This window comes from Pinus tabuliformis, chromosome 7 (assembly GCF_031772625.1).
Source record: "Pinus tabuliformis cultivar Carrire ecotype Pingquan chromosome 7, CPIR1, whole genome shotgun sequence".
In the NCBI taxonomy this organism is placed as follows: domain Eukaryota; kingdom Viridiplantae; phylum Streptophyta; class Pinopsida; order Pinales; family Pinaceae; genus Pinus; species Pinus tabuliformis.
In genome coordinates, this window is record NC_142293.1 from 1604795287 (window position 1) to 1604816409 (window position 21123).

At 39.9% G+C, this 21123-nt stretch overlaps 1 protein-coding gene across 4 annotated transcripts in view; it reads left to right on the forward strand.

Annotated features, from left to right (window-relative positions):
- The window catches only part of LOC149254282 (uncharacterized), a 107870-nt gene extending 87304 nt beyond the window's left edge, over positions 1 to 20566 (forward strand). For 2 of the 4 annotated variants that reach the window (XR_016267134.1, XR_016267135.1), the window contains exons 3-4: positions 20119 to 20197; positions 20357 to 20469. Coding sequence is in view for 2 of the 4 variants with exons in the window: in XM_089460117.1 (XP_089316243.1) it covers positions 20119 to 20197; positions 20357 to 20440 (163 nt within the window). In the remaining 2 variants the exon portion in view is untranslated. Of the gene's footprint in view, positions 1 to 20118; positions 20198 to 20356 lie in introns of all 4 variants that reach the window. The other 2 variants (XM_089460117.1, XM_089460118.1) reach the window with 1 other exon arrangement.
- The last annotated feature ends 557 nt before the right edge of the window (positions 20567 to 21123 follow it).

Genomic DNA, 21123 nt, shown 5'->3' on the forward strand with positions numbered 1-21123 from the left:
ATCTATACGCAATACCTTCATCTTTTTCCCTGTCATATTTTCAACGAGAGCCTTAAACTCTCTAAATCAACCAAAGACCTCATCCCTGATCTTTAAGAAATAGATTCAAGTTTTTCTAGAGTGATCATCAATAAAAGTGACGAAGTATTCACCACCACTAAGAGCTCTTGTGGACATTGGACCACATATATCTGAGTGTATCAATCCCAATACACATTTTGCTCTATTGTTACTTCTAGAAAAAGTTGCTTTAGCTTACTTCCCTAGCACGCATCCTCGGCATAAGTCATCATGCTTACTACTAAGGGCTGGTACTCTTGTAACAGTCTTTATGAGCATCCTCATTGCTCCATGGTGTAAGTGTCCCATTCACTTGTGCCATAATTCATTTCATTCCTTTTCACCACGATAGTTGCTGCCTATTTGTGCCATTGGTGACTCAAATTGCAACCTATACAATTTGTTGCTTCGAATCCCAATTTTGTCTTTTCTTCTTCTAGCTTGGATGCTTGACATATACTTTCTTTCCTATGAAGTATACATTGTATCCCTTGTCTTGTAACTTGGACACTGAAATCAAGTTCATTACTAATCCTGGCACATGCAAAACATTGGTGGCTCGAATGCTGGTCCCTGCTTCCGTCTAAAATTCTATGGTATCTCTCCCTATTGGAGTACATTTCATTCTGTTTCCCATAGTAATCTGGTAGTCCATTTGTTCTTCTTGATAGCTCGAGAAATGTTCTCATACTCCAGTCATATGAGCTGAAGCCCTGCTATCAATGTACTAAACATCTGCTGACGCTGAATTTGCTAGGCATGCAAATTCTTCTTCTAATCTGGTAGACAACTCTGAGACACTTTGAGTATCCATCTTGTGCCGATTTTCGATGCTATCTTGCCCCAACAATTGTTGCAGGAAAAACTGCATCCCACCTGAGAAAACCCCTCTCGCTGAATCTTCTGCTGCATTGGTCCTTCTGCCGCTGATAGATTTCGATTAGGAAAACTTACTTCTTTGTTGACTCACTCAGAGAGAGTTTTGCTGCAAAAAACTAATCCTCCTGGCTTGAACTATGCAAACCCCTTGGAGATTCGAATTATTGCCCCTGCAGGAATTTCAAATTCCTTTCTTCCTTCAACGCTGGGTCTTCCGGCTCTTTTCTTCTGCTTTACCTCAGCTCTGATACCATGTGAAAATTTCTAAATAGAAATCCAACTGTAGTGATTAATATTATTTCTTCTACTTATTATCTCAGAAATAAGTTATTCACAGTGTTCTTACGACAAATATCGAAATATATTCTACTGCAGCCTTCACAATTAAAATATTGCAGAAAGTAAATGCAAAGAAAAATACTGGCACAAATACAATCACAATGACAGTTATTTTTGGACAATTGTCCCCGGAAAAACCCAATGTGGGAAAACTGGTGCAGCAAATGAGGGTTTCTTTATTATTCTTCAGCAAAATCTCATGTACAAGTTACAACCAACAAAACAAAAGTGAGAAAATTTACAGACGCTTCCTGACAAATATTTGATCCAAGTGAAGTACTCCTCTTCCCTCTGAATCCTTCTGCGTCCCTCTGCATCAATTTTCCCATGCTGGCCCAGCATCAAGCTGCCCACGCAGTCCCAACGTCAACCTGCCTCTGCGCTGCCTCTTTCTGCGTCAACCTGCTTCTGCGCTGTCTCTCCTTGCTCTGCGTCTTCTTGCCTTGCACTCTCGAAAGATGTTGATGCCCTCTCTTCCTTTCTCACCTGCAACTCTCCCTCTGATTCAATTTTCTCTTGCCGAACTTTGACCAGTGAGAAAATCGATCTTACTCAGGTAACTAAGTATCTGCCTTTGGTATATTCTCCAAGTGCCCATCAAGCCTTCTCTTATAATCCTCTCGTTGATCAATCAACAACCCAGATTAGATCTTAATCAATGGCTAGGATCATATTGACTTGATCTTCGCCTTCTTCTAGAAGTTTCACCCACAGTTTAGATTAATACCCATTAATTATTTTAATTTCCCAAGTTTAGACTTAGGTTCCCATTAAAAATAATTAATTATTTTAATAAAACTGTTTCTGGGTGGAATTTCCCAAAACGCTTTCTGGGTTCTTTGGAATACATATGCCCAAGACTCCCTGCAAAATTTCAGACTTAGAGCACATTCGATGCTACTAGAAATCAACAAAGAGGTCTAGGGGACAAGAGCACATACCTAGCCCACTCTTGCTGCTGAATCCCCCCATTAATCCATACCCAAAAGTGTCCATGATAAGCAAACTACAATACTCAATTACCAAATGATGAGGCATACCTTTAGGTTTGGGAGGCCCACCTTCAAATATACGATCATGACAGATGGGTGAGGGACCACATGGCTGGCTCAGGTGGTGAAGAAATAGCACAACGAGCTAGTTGGTGGCTACAAGCGGCTGTTGGCTACCGATTGAGGACCATTTTGAAGAAATTTTTTCTCATAGGGATATCACCCACAAAATGGTGGGTAACATCTAGCTCCAACTAGGATGTGATCTCTTGAAGAAGTGGATGAAGTTACTCGGGAGGTCATGAGAACTCCAGCAATCTCTCGATTACCATGGACCTGTCACCTGTACATATAATAGATGGAAAAAACAAAAAAACAAGGGGCAACATGCTTTCGCGGCGTCTCATGATCGCACATGCTTGGATTAGACGCATAAAACCAACTTAGAAATTATCTTTCAAATGTAGTTTTTAAATCTAAATGCAGCTAATCTATCATGAGAAATATCATACGAATTTAGTTCTAATGCGAAAATCAGTATGCAATGCATCCTACCATAACATGCATATTGTAAGAGCAATACTAAGTGTAATCATAAATCCATTGCAACCAACATATCATCACGTCACTATACATATGCCTGCCAGTATGATTACTCATGAAACAAAACCCGAAGCGAATGTGGACACAATCACATGGAGGGTGAAGTGGGTGGGACGTGGGAAAACATGATCTCCATTTGATGTAAAAGAAAGCCCTAAGAGAAGGGGAATAGGTCAATCTAGAAGTGCGGGGCTTTCACTCTAAGAACAAAATGATGGAATGAAAGATCACTTTTAAGAACAACCTATCACAATCATTGCTTATAATATTATGCTTTGTAGATGCCACAAGGTCATGATGAGAGGGGAACGAAAGGCGAGGGACAAAAGAAATGCAACAAATAGGATTCCCATGGTGATGGTCACATTGGAGAGGGGAGTTTGCAGAGAGATCATAATCCTGGGGATGAGTCAAAGGAGATAAGGTATATTCCATGAAGGGTTTTTCCTTGACACCATATTCAGAAGGGAAAGGCTCATGGTCACTTGAGATCATATGAAAAGGGATGAAGGACTCACTTGAGGAAGACTCAAGATGATGAACAAGAGGGAAAGGCAAAGGGAAGGGTGAAGTGTCATATTCAATGGGTTTTCCTTCCCCAAAATCATAATCCAAAGGCTCAAGTGATTTGAATATATAATCATAAGGAGGATAGGTAGGAGCCTCATTGCTTTCTTCATTATAAGCATCAAAGATTGGGTTTTCTTTAAAAGGAGAATCGATTACTTCCAACTGTCCCTCTTCATGCAAGGGAAAATAATAATTCTCCTTCCCAAAGGTATTGATGGATATGTCATCGCAAGTAATGCCTGGGATAAAGGGAAAACCAATCTTAGCCTCATCCTCTTTGTCGATATCATAAATGGGAGCACAATCAAATTGAGGCCCAACAATTTCCCATTTCTCCTTTTCAATGCGGAAATAATCTCCAATGTCATCTTCCAAGGAGCTCATGGGATCACCTTCCTCAAGGTTTTCAAAAGGAGAGTTATCATGAGTGATACCCTCGAGAAAGGTAAGGTCAGTCTCAACTTTACTTTCCATAGCCTCATCCTCCTCAACACATGTGCTCTCAAAATCATCCTGCTCATCTTCCGGACCCAACAAGGGCTCATCTTCCTGCTCATCACTGAGATCCTCAAGGTTATCTTCATCTTGGTTGGTTGACAAGCAGGACCTTTCTTCTTCCCTTTTCTCTTGAAGAACAATGGCTAAGGTATTTGTTACATGATTTTGGTAATATGTTTCTAGGAGGAGAGCGCTAGTGGGGTTCTCTTTATATTCACATTTCATCTTATGAAGCTTTAACTCTTCTTCATGGAAATGGAAGAATACTTCACTAGAATTACATTCCCCTACTAACCCCCTGCATGACCTATATTCATCCATTCTCTCTTGCGTGATTTGAAGGCTTACAGGATCCAACTCTTCGCAATCATCAGAGGAGATATTCCCTTTCTCATTGTCATTGTCTTCCAATTCTATAACCGATGCTTGCTCATCATCCTCACCTGCACTTGAGCTCTCTTCAATGTCATCCAATTGATTACCCTTTGGTTGACTATAACATTTGTTATTGATTAGGTCAGTTAGAATATTCAAAGCATAGGTTAGGTGAGCCAGGTCAAAGAGGCGACTAGGATCCCTCTCATAGAAGTCCTTCATCATGTCGAGTTGTACTTGTTGTGATCTATAAAACCTGAGCATGAGTTCCATACCACACCTTCCAATACATTTTGATAAGATTCTGCATATTTATCCCCATTCCTTTGCAGTTCTTGAATGTCTTGGTCAGTGAGTTTTGTAAATGTGGGACCAAGATTAATCTCTCTTTTACGATAATCCATTTTCTATAATTTTGCATATTAGGATTAAAATGGAGTCGCCAGGGTGAATTAAAGTGCCTTGATAGATGCTTGCTTCACCCTTCAAGCATTAACTTTGAAGCTTAATGAAAAACTAGGGCTTCGTTCTTCCAATGGAGTCACCAATAATTATATGTCAATATGTCATGTGGGGAACAAAACACACGTTTTGTGCCCCACGCAATGACGCCAAAATGTTACCGCTCAAACTAGCAGGGGGGCCTAAATGGGCACTTGCTAGGTCAAGAGCGACAATCAAGCTAAAGCCCACTGTCACCACAACTAAAGTTTCCTACTCTTCCTACTCTTTACAGACTTTCACCAATGGGAGGAGACCCGATATATAGAGAATCACTTATGAAGGATAGATCAACTAAGATGATGTGAAGTGATCTCGGGGACCCTTTCCTAGGGGAGGCTCAAGAATGGGACTTGCTTGCTTCTTAAGCAAGGTACAAGGCTTTCTAGGAGAAGGGGATGAGGATTTAAGGACTAGGTTTAAGGAGTGTGAATTGTAAAGGAGCTTCCAAAACCCTAAAATCCTTGTTGAACTTGGTTTCCCAAGTGGTTTTTGAAGAGTTGACTTTGACAAGGTATGGGACCACATGGGACCAAGTGGACCCAGGTTAGGTCAAGAGGAAAGAGTTTAGCAACCAATGATAGATTTGACCTAAACAAGGAGAAGGGGATCAAAGAAGTGATTTTCAGTCAAAGGTGAAAAATGATCATTATGCGCCTAGGGAAACTTAGGGCAAAATTAATCTCGAGGATAGGGCTTGGGATATCTCACAACCCCACCATTGGAATTTCCTCAAATTTGGAGGAGGCCTAGGAGACACACTAGCACAGTAGAGGCCAAGAGATCGAATTTTTCTTATGGGTGGTTTGTCGGGAAAATGATACCCTAGGAGCCCTAATGTGGCTAGACCTAGAATAAAGAGGAGAGGTGAAGAAAAATGTTTCTTTGAGTGATCACCTTATGGTAAACCAGTGCGTAATCCTTTGAAGAGATTGGAGTCAAGAAGAATATGAAGATAGACTTCGTTTCTAGGTCAAGGAGGCCTTAAGATCAACTTCGCTTGTCACTAGGGCAAAAGAGGGTGACCTTAAAAACTTTATACTTCGTTTTGCAAGGTGAAGTGGCTTATCAAGATAAATTCAACCATATAATTATCCCTAGGAGAATTCGTTCAACATACATGGCCCATACATAGAGATATGCTATATAGAAACATAATTCCACAATTTCATAGTAAATGCATGCAACAACTAGCCCTAGTATATCGAAAATCTCATTATCAATGCATGTGACAAAGTAAAAGAATAGTAGCATTAAATTTGCACTTACATGTAAGAGAATATATCCAACCACCAATAGACTTGCCAATCATGAAGCTCCAAGATAAGAAAAGACAATCCATACATCAAAATTCATCCATGCTCCAAAATTTCGTCCACCAAGAAGGAATAGCGAAAATCTCAAGAGAGATACAAGTCCCTACCAAGTGATGATGAGAAATGAACTCTCATCATTTGTATTTATACTTCGATTTAGCTACGTGAGCCTACATTAGCCCCTAAAATAAAAATAATGTGCAAATAACTAACTTTTGGTGACAAGCCCACCAAACTAGCTCATAAACAAAATAACAAGCCTCTCAAGAGGTCGAATGATCAATAATACATGTTGTTGGGCTCTCTAGGAAGCCTGATGAAGTCCATAAGTGCCATAATGATGAATAGGACTCCTAAAAGTAATGGACAAGGGGTTGGCCCCTTGTTCTCCACATAATAAACCTGTGGTGCTCCCAATGGGTGTGATGGCACACAAGTGACCTCATGGTTTAAAAGTAAGTCGAAGATGCATGTAGACCATCTGTAAGGGCTCAAATAATGGTGTAAGTGATGCCACATAGGCATACAAGTCCTGGGTTATCTACCAAGTGTATGGTACAACTGTGGGACTGGCTGGGAAAAGGTGAATCACGTGCATCTTCCTTGTCCAATAAGTGAATCTCAAGCAATCTCTGAACATCTATGGGGATCCATAGAGTGTTTTCTACTACTGTGGAGGCCCATGGCTTTTAACACACACCCTACATGTGCCAATGTAGCCCTCTGGAGGGTTAGAACCCCGTATAGGGAGACCAAACCCAAAATGAAGACCACCTGCAATCCTGCATAAGATCCAATGTGTCCCCTAGCCTTCCGATACAATAGGTCATCAAGGAAATCAATTAAAAGAGGTTACAAACCATGGACAACAGGTGGGGACTTCATAAGGGCATGCCCTTCCATAGTGGGCTTTGGCATGTGCTAATGCCTCCAAGCTCCAAATGGGGTTAACCAAGCATCCTATTAGGCGGTTTCTACTTCTAAAGGGGATAGTATGTCCAAGGTACATCCTTTGAAGGGTGGTGGCACATGATAAAGAGATGAAAGGAGTAGGGGATAAAAAGGGGCAACTCTAGGCCACAGGGTTTGGTACTAATGTAGCTAATAAAAGGGAAGCCCACACTTGGGTATATAATGTATAGGAGGGAGCAATCGTGGTACAAGAGGTGCCCCAACCTTGATTTTTCCACCTTCTTTATATGCTTTTTTCCTTTTATGATTTTTCTTTAATTGACAGCTTAGGGCTCAAGGGATAAGAGCATGATGCGTGAGATATAATAGTGGGTACCCCCTTTAAGGTAGGGCGGTTCATTGCCCACTAGGGGTTGGGACAATCATGGGTTCCTGAATGATAAAGGAGGGTCATCTAGGGCCTGAAGGAACTAGGGTGATGGCCATGATGATGGGGTAGAGCTCATGTATTGGCTTTTTCTCATGTGCTAAATGTGTTTGTCTCGACCATCTTTTGCATTTTGTGGTGCATTTTCCTATTGAATGTGGCCAGTTATGCTTTTACTTTTCTTTTCAACTACATCAACCTCCAGGGCATCATTCTAGGCCCGACCCTGTGCGGACCCAGTGGAGGAATGTGGGAACAGGTGGGATAAATGATGAATGGGGTTATAATGAGTAGAAGGGGAGTAATATATATGGATGAGGGAGCAGGACCACGCGACCAAAATCAAGGTTTCCATGTAGTACCATGCCTAAAGCCCAAGGGTCAGTAAAAGAGATTCCATGAGACTAGGGTCAAAGGTTAACATCCAAAAGAGGTCTAGCAGACAAGATCACAAACCTAGCCCACTCTTTCCACATAATCCCCCCATTAATCCATGCCCAAAAGTGTCCATGATAAGCAAACTACAATTCAATTACCAAATGACAAGGCATACCTTTAGGTATGGGAGGCCCACTTTCAAACATACGATCATGATAGATGGGTGAGGGACCACATGGATGGCTCAGGTGGCAGAGAAATTGCACAACGAGCTAGTTGGTGGCTGCAAGGGGCTACTCGCTGTTGGCTGAGGATCATCTTGGAGAAAATTTTTCTCCTAGGGATATCACCTACAAAATGGTAGGTAACAGGACCCACGATACTTCTATAATCTTCATAATAAATGTGACCTGATCTTGCCACTAGATCTTACAAAGACAACCCAAAAACACTTTTCAAGCCTTCTGCGTTGTATACACTAGCTCTTCATACAACCCTTGGAGTCATGAGTTAGTTCTGAAACCTTTGATTAGTGAAATTTAAGTGTCTAGTCTTGCTTTTGATCCCACGTTCATCCTTCTACTCTTCCTCGGTCTTGACTAGAATAATTCGGCCTTATAGACAGTCCATTCTTTTTGGCCTTTCGGAGCAATGCAAAACCCTTCCAGTGATCTTTCAATTGCCTATATTCTTGACCTTAGGTCTAATACCATGTTGGAAAATCAATTATGGCAGCAGTTTAATTTAAGATTTCCTTTGTTGACAATTATTTGTGATATTATGTTCTTCTTCATTATTAATTTTATGTTCTTATCATCATATAAATGCGAAAACCATAAAGATTAAAACCATACAAAGATGAACACAAGATATAGGCTCCAAGTCACGACAAAACACCTCCAAAAGGAAAACCCAGAAAGAACTTCTCTTCTTATAGAATCACTTTCAAAGGAGACTTTCAAGACCAAAAACCTAGAGGAGGCCTCCCACCAAGTACCAAGTCAACTAGCCAATCTCCAAGGATAGCGAAACAAGATCTCTTCAAGAAGAGGGCTCTTCTAGCCTTGCCAAAACAACTTGCAATACCTCCTGCAATTTCGGACCTGAGGGAACCCTAGAAACCCCTAGGGTACTTGCACGTGTGACCAGAAGAAGGCAGATTTCAAACTTATGAACATTTTTGGGGCTTCTTCCTTGCTTCGCTATCCTTCCCCTTGCTTTTCAAGGCCTTCACACCCTTCTTCCAACTTCAAATTGAATCCGAGAGATGTATGCTTGAGTGTATGTAAAATAGATTGAGGTGCCTCTTTTTATAGGTTTTCAAGAGGCGCCAACTTGGTCTTGGGAGCCTTCTAGACAGTTCTAAATTCAAAAATAATTTAGAACTGTCTTGGGAGCCTTCTAGACAGTTCTAAATTCAAAAATATTTTTTTTTTTGATACAAGTGCTCGAAAGGGTCTTTTACAATATGACAAGGACTCTTGACTCATGACAAACCCTAGGAACATTCAATGGATGCTTGACCTAATGACAAATGACTTAACCATGAAACCCATGCTTTACAAAAATCATTTTCTTTCTTCTTTTGATAGATACATAAGAATTACATTATGCCATGAGTCAAATGACAATTATGAAGACCGAAGCTAGTTACATTTTCCTTGGCTGGCCAACTTGGTCTTGGGAGCCTTCTAGACAGTTCTAAATTCAAAAATAATTTTTTTTTTGATACAAGTGCCCGAAAGGGTCTTTTACAATATGACAAGGACTCTTGATTCATGACAAACCCTAGGAACATTCAATGGATGCTTGACCTAATGACAAATGACTTAACCATGAAACCCATGCTTTACAAAAATCATTTTCTTTCTTCTTTTGATAGATACATAAGAATTACATTATGCCATGAGTCAAATGACAATTATGAAGACCGAAGCTAGTTACATTTTCCAACAAAAGGACCCTCTTAAGGAGAATTACAATGATAGAACTTCACAACACAACCTCCTTAAGATACAAAACAAAACCAGATCAACTGTCAATTATGAGTCCAAACAATTCCAACAAGTTGATCCAACCCTCCAAATTACCTCAGCCTCCAACAAGAGATTATACCAGTCAACAAAACCCATAGCCTACTCAGAAAAAAAGATTTAATTTTTAATTAAAATTTTTCAAAAATTTTATGGTGATTTTATTTAAGATCAAGGCTCAATTTACTTCAAAAAAAAATTATGACTTCCTTATACCAATCAACCCTTCGCACCAGTCAAAGAAGAGGCTCCTCTAGGAGCTCTCAACCTTGAGGAAAAAGGCCTAAAAATATGTGGCTTCCAAAAAAAATTGCAAGTGATGTCAACCCTTTGAAAATTGAAATTTATGCCAAGAATGTATGGTGAAACCCTCCAAAAAATTTGTTGAATCTCTTGTAAAATCACAAGGTTAGCAGATATATTAATGGCAAGAAATTAAAGCCCTAGAGGGCTTGCGGCCTCGAGAAAAAGGGCTAGAATGTCTGCAGACCTCAAGAAAAGGCCTCCAAAAATTATATGAGCCACAAATAAACCCTCACAAGGTACCAAAATAAACCTTAAGGCTAGTGGCTACCCAAGAATGAGATCTATAAAACAAAAATGGTTAGAACTCCATGCAAAACCATTCAAAAAAATTTGCAAAAATATTATATGGAGGAAACCCTTGGAGAAAAATTCGATCTGGAGGGAAATAGACCTCCAAACCCTTGCAGCCACTAGAAAAGGCTATATGGATCCCTTGAAAATTTTCGCTGTCCACAAGGTGTTAGTCTCTCCTTCCCCTTGTCCATGCCCTGGGTCAAGCTTGGAATGATGCCCCCGAGGTTGATGTAGCTAAAAAGAAAGTTAAAAGCATAATATGGCCACAATCAACAGGAAATGTACTACAAAATGCAAAAGATGGTAAGGACAAAAGAATTTAGCACGTGGGAAAAAACCAAACATGAGCTCTACCCCCTATCCTTATGGCCATCACCCTGGTTCCTAGGGCCCCTATGAGTGCCCCCTACATCATTAAGGAACCCATGATTGTCCCAACCCCTGGTGGGCAATGAAATGCCTCACCTTAAGGGGGTATCCACTGCTACATCTTACACATCATGCTCTCATCACCTTGAACCCTGAGCAGTGAAAAAAAGAAAAATTAACAAAAGGCATATGGAGAAGGGTGAAAAAACAAAGGTCGGGGAACTCATGTACCATGATTGCTCCCTCCTTCATTCATACACCCAAGGTGTGAGTCTCCTTTATCATAGCTACCCTTGTACCATGGCATGTGGCTTGGAGCCTTACCTTTTGCCCCACTTCGTTCTACAATCATTTTGCATGACCCCTGCCATTTGATGGATGTACCATGGACCTGCCACTCCCTTAGAGGTTGAAACCACCTAATAGGGTCCTTCATTAACTCCCTTGTTGAGAAAGGTAACATTAGTACATGTCCAAAACCCATTTGGAAGGGCATGCCACTATGAATTGTCCATCTCTGCCCTTGATTAGCAAGCTTCTCTACTCAATTATACTAATGAATTGTTGTACTAGAAGGTGAAGAGACACATTGGATCTTATATAGGATTACACGTGGGTCTTCATCTTGGACTTGGCCTTCCTATATGGGATCCAATCCCTCCAGATGGTCATAATGGCACTTATAGGGTGAGCGTAGAGAGCTATGGGCCTTCAACATTGCAGAAAATTAATTGTCACACCATGGGATTCTTCATCACCACCACATTTATTGTTTGTACCCCAGTTATACAAAGATGATGATGCACCTAGACTATGTTGCCCAACCGGCCACACATTGCACCCGACACTTGGCTATTGATCCAAGGCCTAGAGGAGGTTTTGTCTCTTCCTGGGAGATATGGGAGGCCATGTGTCATCTTCTAGACCTCACGAATGGAGCATCGACTTGATCTTGAGCCATTTGGAGACCCATGAGACCAATTTGGAGCCCACAGGGCTCAAATTGGGGTTTAGAGATGTTTTGCAACACTTGGAGGGCATCCCCCTCTTATCCACTATTTTTTAGGCCCTCACTCTCATTTTTGGCACATGAGGCCTCAACGCTACCCTTCTAGGCCTCCACGTCAACCTAATGTGGCCCTAGAAAGGATAATTCAACTTGTTTATTGAGCTATCATGGTTGGCTTGTAACCGTGGGTGGGTTACTTAGCATTTAGGCATACGAGGGGCTATTTTGACATTCTAGAACATGTATAAATAATTGAGTAACTCTCACTTGGACCATCACACTTTTGGATCTTCGACTTCTCTAGAAAAGCATTTGGACCTATAGTAGAGGACGAAATTGGATGGTTTTTGATGAATTATGATGTTTGGATATTTTCGCTAGCATTCTTGGAGCTTCTTTTTGGCAATCTTGTGGATGGATATACTCTTCAATCTTGTAAGTGCTATATGATGTTATATTTCTATTTTGATGAATGTCTAATGCAGGGAATAATTTTCTTATGGTGATTAAACGTGCCCTAATTAATGCGAATTTGTTTGAAGCATTGAAAACTATTGGAATTTTTTGCATGTGTTACTCAGTAGACAAAGAATGAATGAATGTTCCTAGAGGATGAATTTAAGTTGCATCCTTGAAATTCCACAACAAGCGTCATTGAAGTATAAAATTCTAGAAGTCCTTTTGTTGTTGCCTCCATCTAAGGTAGCAAAATCCCTTTTAGGTCTCCTTGAAGAGCGAGTTGCTATTTCATGGTTTATATTGACTCCATTTTCTCCCAATAGGCAGGCACTGGTTCTAGGATCCGTGGTAATCACACTCTAATTGAAAAATCACTCTTTCTTCACCGCTTTCTCTCTCTTTTCCTTGTCCCTTTAAGGTTAAGGGCGCTTGTCAGGGGCTCAGTGCGAAATTCTTTAAAGGGGTGTGTTTTAGATTCTGATTTGATAGACCTCTTCTACAATGTCTCCTCTAGGCATTTGCAAGTTTTGAACAAATTTCAACGGTGGAATCTCAAGAAAATTGATGCTCAAACTAGCATGGGCCCTAGGGGGGGATCCTAAAGGGCAATTACTAGGTTAAGGGAAACAATGGAGCGATAGCCCATTGTCACCTCAGCTAAAGCTCCCTGCTCTTTACGGACTTTCATCGATGGGAGGAGACTCCCTATAAAAGGGAATCACTAAATGAATATGTCAATAAGAGGATGGTGAGTGATTCCTAGGCATATTCACAAGAGAGACTCAATTATATGGGTTGCTTGCTTTAGAAGCAAGGTGATGGGCTCTCTAAGAAGGGCCAAGAGGATCCTTAGGTCTAGGTTTTGAGAGTATGCTTTGTCAAGATTGTTTTTTAGACCTGGAGATCTTTATGGAGACTTGGCTTTTATGTGATCTTTGTGAAATTGAAATCAACTAGTTGCGGGACCACAAAAGGCCAAGTGGACCCAAAATTAGGTCAAGGATACAGAGTTGATCAACCAAGGATGTACTTGACCTAATTATGGAAGGTAAGAGGATCAAAGAAAGAATTTTCGTTTGATGATTTTATGTTATGGTCCTAATGAGGTCACTAGCCAATGGGAAACCAAGGACGAATTGATATTTGAGCTAGGGCTTGGAATATCTCAAGATCCCACTGTCGGAATTTTGTGAAATTTGGAGGGCCTCTAGAGGACTCACCAACGCAGTTGTGGGAAAGAGAGCAAATTCTTTTTATAGCTAAATCGTGAGAAAAGTGATGCCCTAGTTGACCTATGGAGGTTAGGCCTAGGAAAGAGCAGAAGGTGAGAAAAATAAGCTTTGAAAGTGATCACCTATGGAGGATTAGTGCCTTGTCCTTTGGGAGAGATGGATTCAAGGAGAATTTATGGTTTAGAAAGAGTTCACCCAATCAAGGAGGCCTTCAAACAACGTCACATGGCATTAGGGCATGAGAGCAGCTGCTTTAAGGTATTTATACTTCAATTTGCAATAATTGATGACTTATTGAGATGTATTTATCACAAATTATCTCTAGGAACATTCACCCATTCATACATGGCCCATGACATTATGCAGCACTATAAACGATCACAATTTCCACTAATTCGTAGAGAAAAGCAGTAAATTTCAGACTTGTATAGCGAAAATCGCAACAACATTCATGTGACAAAGTAAATAACAGAATAAGCATGAAAAGAGCACTTACATGTACAAAAGCGTATATCCAACCATCAAATTATGCCAATAATGAAACTCCAAGATGAGAGAGATATCCAAACATCAAAATTCATCCATAACATCCAAACTCGTCTTCCAGAAGGGATAGCGAAAATATCACAAGAGCAAATAACCCAATCCAAGTGATGATGAATGAGAGAGAATGCCTCTCTTCTATTTATTCAATCCTCTAAGGGATCCAAATGGCCTAATTTGGACTAATTGAGCCCCAAATAATAAAATAATGTGCAATAACAACATTCCTTGGTGACAAGCCCACCAAGGTAGCTCAATAACATAATAGTAGGCCTCTCAAGAGGGTTGAATGATCAATGAAGTGAATCGTTGGTCCTTTAAGGAGGCCTAATGAAGTCCAGAATGTGTCCTGATGTGAGAATGGACCTCAAACATAGTGGACAAGGGGGTTGGCCTCTTGTTTCCAAGCAAAATCCCTGTTGTGACCCCAAGTGGCTATGAGGGGCACAAGGACATCCTCATGGGTATGGTGAACCAAGGGCATCGTCCTCATTCAAAAGGTGGAACAAAAGCAATCAATGAGTGGTGCTAGGGATCCATGCAATACTCTCTGCTATGGTGGAGGCCCATGGCTCTCAACGCTCACCCTATAAGTGCCACTGTGGCCCTCTAGAGGGCTAGGACCCCGTATAGGGAGACCAAGCCCCAAGTGGACACCTAGCTACAATCTTGCATAAGATCCAATGCATTCCCTTGCCCTCCAGTACAAAAAATCATTAGAATAATCAATTAAAAGAGCTTACAAGTCATGGAATAAATGGGGCACTTCAAGGTGGCATGCCCTTCCATAGTGGGCTTTGGCATGTACAAGTGTCTCCAAGCTCAATAGGGGGTTAATCAAGGACCCTCTCCATGGTACATCTCTCAAGTGATAGGTGGCAAATGATATAGTAATGGAACGAAGTGGGGATAAGGGGAATCATCCAGACCACATGTTGTGGTGCAAGGGTAGCTATAATAAGGGAATCCCACACCTGGGTATATGACTGTAGGAGGGAGAAAATCATGGTACATGAGTTACCCGGGCCTTTGTTTTTAAACCGTTCTCCATATGCCTTTTGCTTTTGATTGATTTTTCTTCATAATTGCTCGAGGTTCCCAGGGGATGAGAGCATGATGTGTAATATATAGCAGTGGATACCCCCTTAAGGTGGGGGATTTTATCGCCCACCAGGGGTTGGGACAATCATGGGTTCCTTAATGATGGAGGGGGCTCACCTAAGGCCCATAGGAACCAGGGTGATGACCATGGATAAGGAGTAAGCTCATGGTGTTTGACTTTTGCCCTGGTGCTAAATTTGTTTGTCTTAGCCATCTTTTGCATTTTGTGGTACATTTCCTGTTGAGAGTGGCCAAATTATGCTTTTTCTTTTCTTTTTAGCTGCATCAACCTCCAGGGTGTCATTCCAGGCCCGACCCAAGGTGTGGACAAGGGGAGGGGGAGGCTAACCCTATGTGGACCCAGTGGACCCACGTGGACCCGGATGGGAAAAGAGATGAATGGGGCTAAAATGAGTGGAAGGGAGTGATGTATATGGTGTCGGGAAGCGGGACCACACAACCAAAATTGGGATTTCCCATGTAGTGCCAACCCTAAAGCTAATGGCCAGTAAAGGAGATCCCACAGGACTAGGATACAAGGCTAACCACGAAATCGGGCAGTGGAGACAAGAGTACAAACCTAGCCCACTCTTTTTGCCGAATCCCCCCACCAATCCATGCCCAAAAGTGCCCATAACAAGTAAGGTCAACTATACTAATGAAAAGCCATACCTTCGGGGTCGGGAGGCCCACCTTCAAACATACAATCATAACAAGTGGGCAAGGGACCACATGGTTAGCTCAGGTGGCAGAGATAATGGCACATCGAGCTATCTAATGGTTGCAAGGGGCTACTGGCTATCGGTTGAGGACCATCTAGGAGAAAAAATTCTCCTATATACACTACCCACAGTTGGTGGATAACACACACCAAGTGGGAACCCTTGAAGCTTCCCTTCAACTTAGGGATTTCTTGAAGGTTTGTACTTTAGTAGTATATCATTCAAAACCTTTTCTCTTGACTATCTTGACCTTGGATGAACTTTTACCTTGTCATATATCTTAACCCTAGGTCTTGTATAGTATTTCTCTCAAGGGGTTTTCCATGGAAAGTTTCACTAGCTTCTCCCAAAGTTCACACTTCAATTGAACCTTTTCAATGAATGATCCATCCTTACCTCACTCTGGACCCATCATAGATACATTAACCACAAGTGAGGGATATTGGGAGTCCTCTCGTCGGTGAAAATATGAGAAGAGAAGGGGACATAGGATGTGGTGATAGTGGGTCTTTGTCCCAAGGTGTTGTTGTGTCCTCTAGCTTTAGCTTCTTTACTAGGCCTGCTAGTTTGTGCAGCAACATGTACTTGTTGGATGCATAACTCCATCCAACATGTGCGTACACTTGACATTTGAGTAAACTGATAAGGAGATAAGCCAAAAATACAATAAAAAAATGTAATTTTCTTCTTTTTACTCTAAAAATATTTATCCCTGGGGATGACATCATCATCTTGAATCTTATTGGTTCTTTTAAAATTGATTTTGTTAGTACTTTTTGTTTTGTTTTGTTTTGAGACCCATTTTTGACCTCAATATTCCCTTAATGAACATAAGAGGTTTATTCCTTGACTCTTTTTTTCAAACCCCCAAAGTAATCATGCTTCATGGAAGAGAAATTTGTAGAGGCATTTGACATTTCATCTATCAAAGGTGCCACACATGACATGCCTGAAAAGTATTGTAAATGGCTTTCCTAAGTTCTTAGGAAACAATGTTGTAACAGCTAAAGAACAAATATCTAGAAGTTTCATATGGAATGGTAGAACATGAAATGGAAGATGATCACAAGGATGTGGTAGTAAAGCTCTCTGGACTTTCTTTTTGAAGAAGACACGAGAATCTGGTTCAATAGTCTTGATTCTAGCCTTAAAACTTGGGATGCATTTATAGATGCCTTTTTAGAACAAAGGAATGTGAAGAAACATGGAAGGATTTTAAACTCAAAGAAATCAAGAAGGATGAGAATGAGATCTCAAGGGAACTGAAATAGACTTCAAAAGTTATTGGATAAAATCCCATAAGATATCAAAGATAAGAATAAAGTTGCCCTATTGTATTATATCAATGGATTTGAAGGCCCTTTTGGTTTCTGTCTGAGAGATACAGCTTCAAGCACTTTGAATCAACCCAAGACATGGTTGGTCAGATAAAAGAGAATTTGACAGATTTAGGTAAAATGCCATGACAAGTTTGACAGAAATCTTGAAGGAACTTAACCACATCCTTTAACTAGTAGCAAACAATAACAAACAATAGGTTCCTTTGGTTAGAAATAAGTGCCTAGAATCAATATTAAAGAAGGAATTTAGGATGGGATAGGAATAGGTCACATCAAGATTAGAGACTTCCTGTTCCTCTAAATCCTCCTAATATGGTCAATGAAGAGCATTTTCGATGGTGTAGGAAATTCTAGTATTTGCATGATGAGGGATCATGTCCAACACCTGAAATTAATAGAGAAACTAGTAATGAAGTTGTTTAGCAACTAGCTCAGTTTATTCTTTTGGAACTTTGGGTCTTCATATTTTGATGTGTAGATGTCCTATTTCGTAAACATAACTATTTGGTCACGTTATTGTTGACAATTGCTAGATAAGCTATTTCATTCCATAAGTTACGGGTCTACTTCCTATAATGTGACTTAAAAATTTGCATGTTTGTTTGTAATTGATAGAATCTAGATTCTAGATGGTTGTTGCTAGAATAATTAATCATTAATGAACTATGGATGCATGCTTCTGAGATGCTTCGCTTTCAAGGATTTTTGGAAAATGATGCTAAGGTTGGAGTATGAACACCTACCTATAGAGGAAAACATGGGTTACCAAAATATGGGGAAAATTCACCAGCGTGTAGATTCTCTAATTTATTTTTTTCATTCAAATCTCAAGAAGGGTTTTCCTAGACCATCCTTCCTAGCACTTTTATACAATATTCCAACCATCGATAATTAATTGGTTGTGTAATTTTGGTTAGAATTCTAAATATTGTATGTGCATGCCTCCTTCCATAATAACATCCCTGTTCATTTTTGTTAGTATGTTGGCAAATCACTGGGATTGGTCATGTTAATATTTTGCTTATTTCATTACCTGCTATGAAAGCATAACATAATATTTTTGCATTTTTCTGGATTGGAGGGAGGATGGGAATACCCTTCTATTTGAAATATGAAAAATATGTTTTGATACCTTGCATTCATCATGTTAGGGAAGAAACTAGTTTTAGTATTTGTGATAATCTTGGACAAAAGAACCTTTAATTGGGAAAATCATCGTGTTAGTCTAAAATTTTGCATCAACGCAAAGTAGCATGACTTCTCGGGTCAGACTTAAACTTGCAAGTCGTATCTGACTCAGTGCCTAAACTGGGCTGAATCTACATGACCTAGTAAACACACTGCATGTGAGTTGAGCTTGAGTACGATGAGTTTCATGAGTACTCAAGTTAAAATTTTGATTTATGATCAAGTTGTGAGTTTTCTGTGCCCAATAAATTTGAGTCTACAAGTATGAGGCAAAAACTCGTTGAGTGTCACCTTTTCAAGAAACAAAAAAAGGGTCATTTGAGATAGTTTACACAGCTGAACACTTCTATCACAGATTGTGGTTTCCAACACATTCCAATGGGTCATTTCAATGACATTTTCATGATCCAGTCAAATCTTTAACAACCAACAAACACAGTAGCAGCAACTGTAAGAGAGTCCAAACATATCTAGCCTGTCCTAGAAGCTGATTTCTCCCATTTTTAACTGTCACACGGTGTCTTTGTCAAGTTCTCAGGCCACCCACAATTCCCACTCCAGTTTGGCCACATGTAAATGATTTTGATGGTAGAATTTGCCTATTTTGAGTAATAACTTGCTTCTTTTTCTTCTTTAAATCATGAAACCTCACCATGGCAAAGGGAAAATAACTTTGCATGGACCAATCTCCAAAAGGTCAGTTCGAGAAAAGTAAAAGGTAAATTTTGTGACAAAGAGTTGACTGGGGAAATAAACTGGTTTACTTATCACATTGGACAAATTTCTGGTCACAATGCGGGACCTTTCCCAACAGCCCCTATAAATGTTTAACATTGAGTGCAATTGGCCTTTGAAGAGCCTAAAGCTAAGAAGCAAAGATTAATATTTAAAATCGGGTCTTCTTCAAATACAGAAGGATCTCAAGAATCTTATGTAAGTGCAACTGAAACTGTCATTTCTAGTTCAGTGACTCCTTTTATCCCCACTCAACCAAACACTGGTGGTAGTAATCTGCTTGTTTTTCTTTGTTCCTCATACTAGACCTAGTTCCAACCTATATTGGGCAGCATGGATTGGAGGAAAAGTCTCCATGAACAAGTCAGGAAATTCATAGCCAAATTTTAATATTATTTCGATATTCCCATCAATGTTGCTAGTACCCCCTATTGGCAGGTGATGATTGATGCCGTTGTCATTTTTTCACTCAGTAGGACTATTTTGTTCGCTGAGTCTGTTCATGATGTGATTAAGTTATGGAAGTCTGTTTGCAAATCTTAGACAGAATCGGTTACACAAATTTGTCTGACAGGTGGACAGATACAGGTCCAAGTGAGGTTGGGGGGATGCATTACTTCTTCATGTGTATCCATATCTGTAATAGTACATTGAATCTTGAGGGCTAATCGGGTGCATTGAATATGGACATTAGCACAGATCCATATAGCCCAGATTAATGTTTTCCTTTTCCTTGGTGATTTTTTCGAAGAGTGTGCATGCTACATAGCCCTACTTCAGTTCATAGTGTTCTCATAATTTGCAGTTTCTAAGTCCTCTACATCATGCTATCAGAAACTTAGTGACTTTTCCTCCTTAAAGATTTTTTTTTTTTTTTTTGTTAATTTATGAGAGATATCAATATTCAAAGGCTAATTTTGGAAATTTGGAAACGCAGCTCCCTTGCCTGCGGACATCTGTTTGGCATGTCCTGTATTAAAAAATGGCTTCAGCTACATGAGAACAATATTGGCAAGGTAAGAATGTTCAAGTTTGCAAATTGTTTGTTTCCATAGAGTGATGTTTAATGTTGGTAAGAATGTTAAAGTTCTTGAAGAAGATAATTAAATTTGTATTATTTTGGTTGTGAGTAAGTCTTGGAGATTTTAATTTTGCATTTCTGTAAAAATGTGTAGTGTCCACAATGCAATGACAAGGCCGAGCTGAGTGACATCAGAATTCTTTACGTGCCAGTTATAGCTGTTGCTGGTCTAGAATAGTGACAGAGTTTTCTTTGTTATAACATCTACAGTTTTCTATCGTCCTTCGAGCTTCATTCTGCAAACATCAATCAGTGGATGATTGATCTATTGTGACTGAAATCATAGAAAACAGTTTCCAAGTGATATTAGCAGCCCTTAAACATGTAAACACTGGGCCAGTTTGACTAACTGTTGTGAGCAACAAGGAATAATTTCTAAAATCGCAGAAGAGAGCCTTTTCAGAGTTAATTAGAAGGCCACTCCATCCATGGGTTCTGTAAATATATGTTTGGAAAAATATAGTGGTTCAAAGATCAAACTCTGAAGATGATACACAGAAAAACTTACAAAATGTTAAAGATCTTATTGCAAGCTCTTTTAATTTTTCTGATGCACCTGAATCATTTTTGCTTCTGAATTTTGTATTCAACAAGACAATTTTTGTTTATCAATGCTGTATTGTGAATCAGAAATGATAAGTTTTGGATGGACAATTGTTGTTAGTACCATAGTTATCCAACCATTGTAAATTCTAACAGGATTGTTGGGGAGATCAGCCAAATCTACAATAGTAATAGTTGGCTGTTTGTTACAGGCTCTTGAATCTCTGTTATGCAGCTGAATCATATTTGACACTAATTTTTGTTTAGCACGATAATGTTTGTTTACTAGTCTTACATTTCCTATAATAGTTGGTCGTT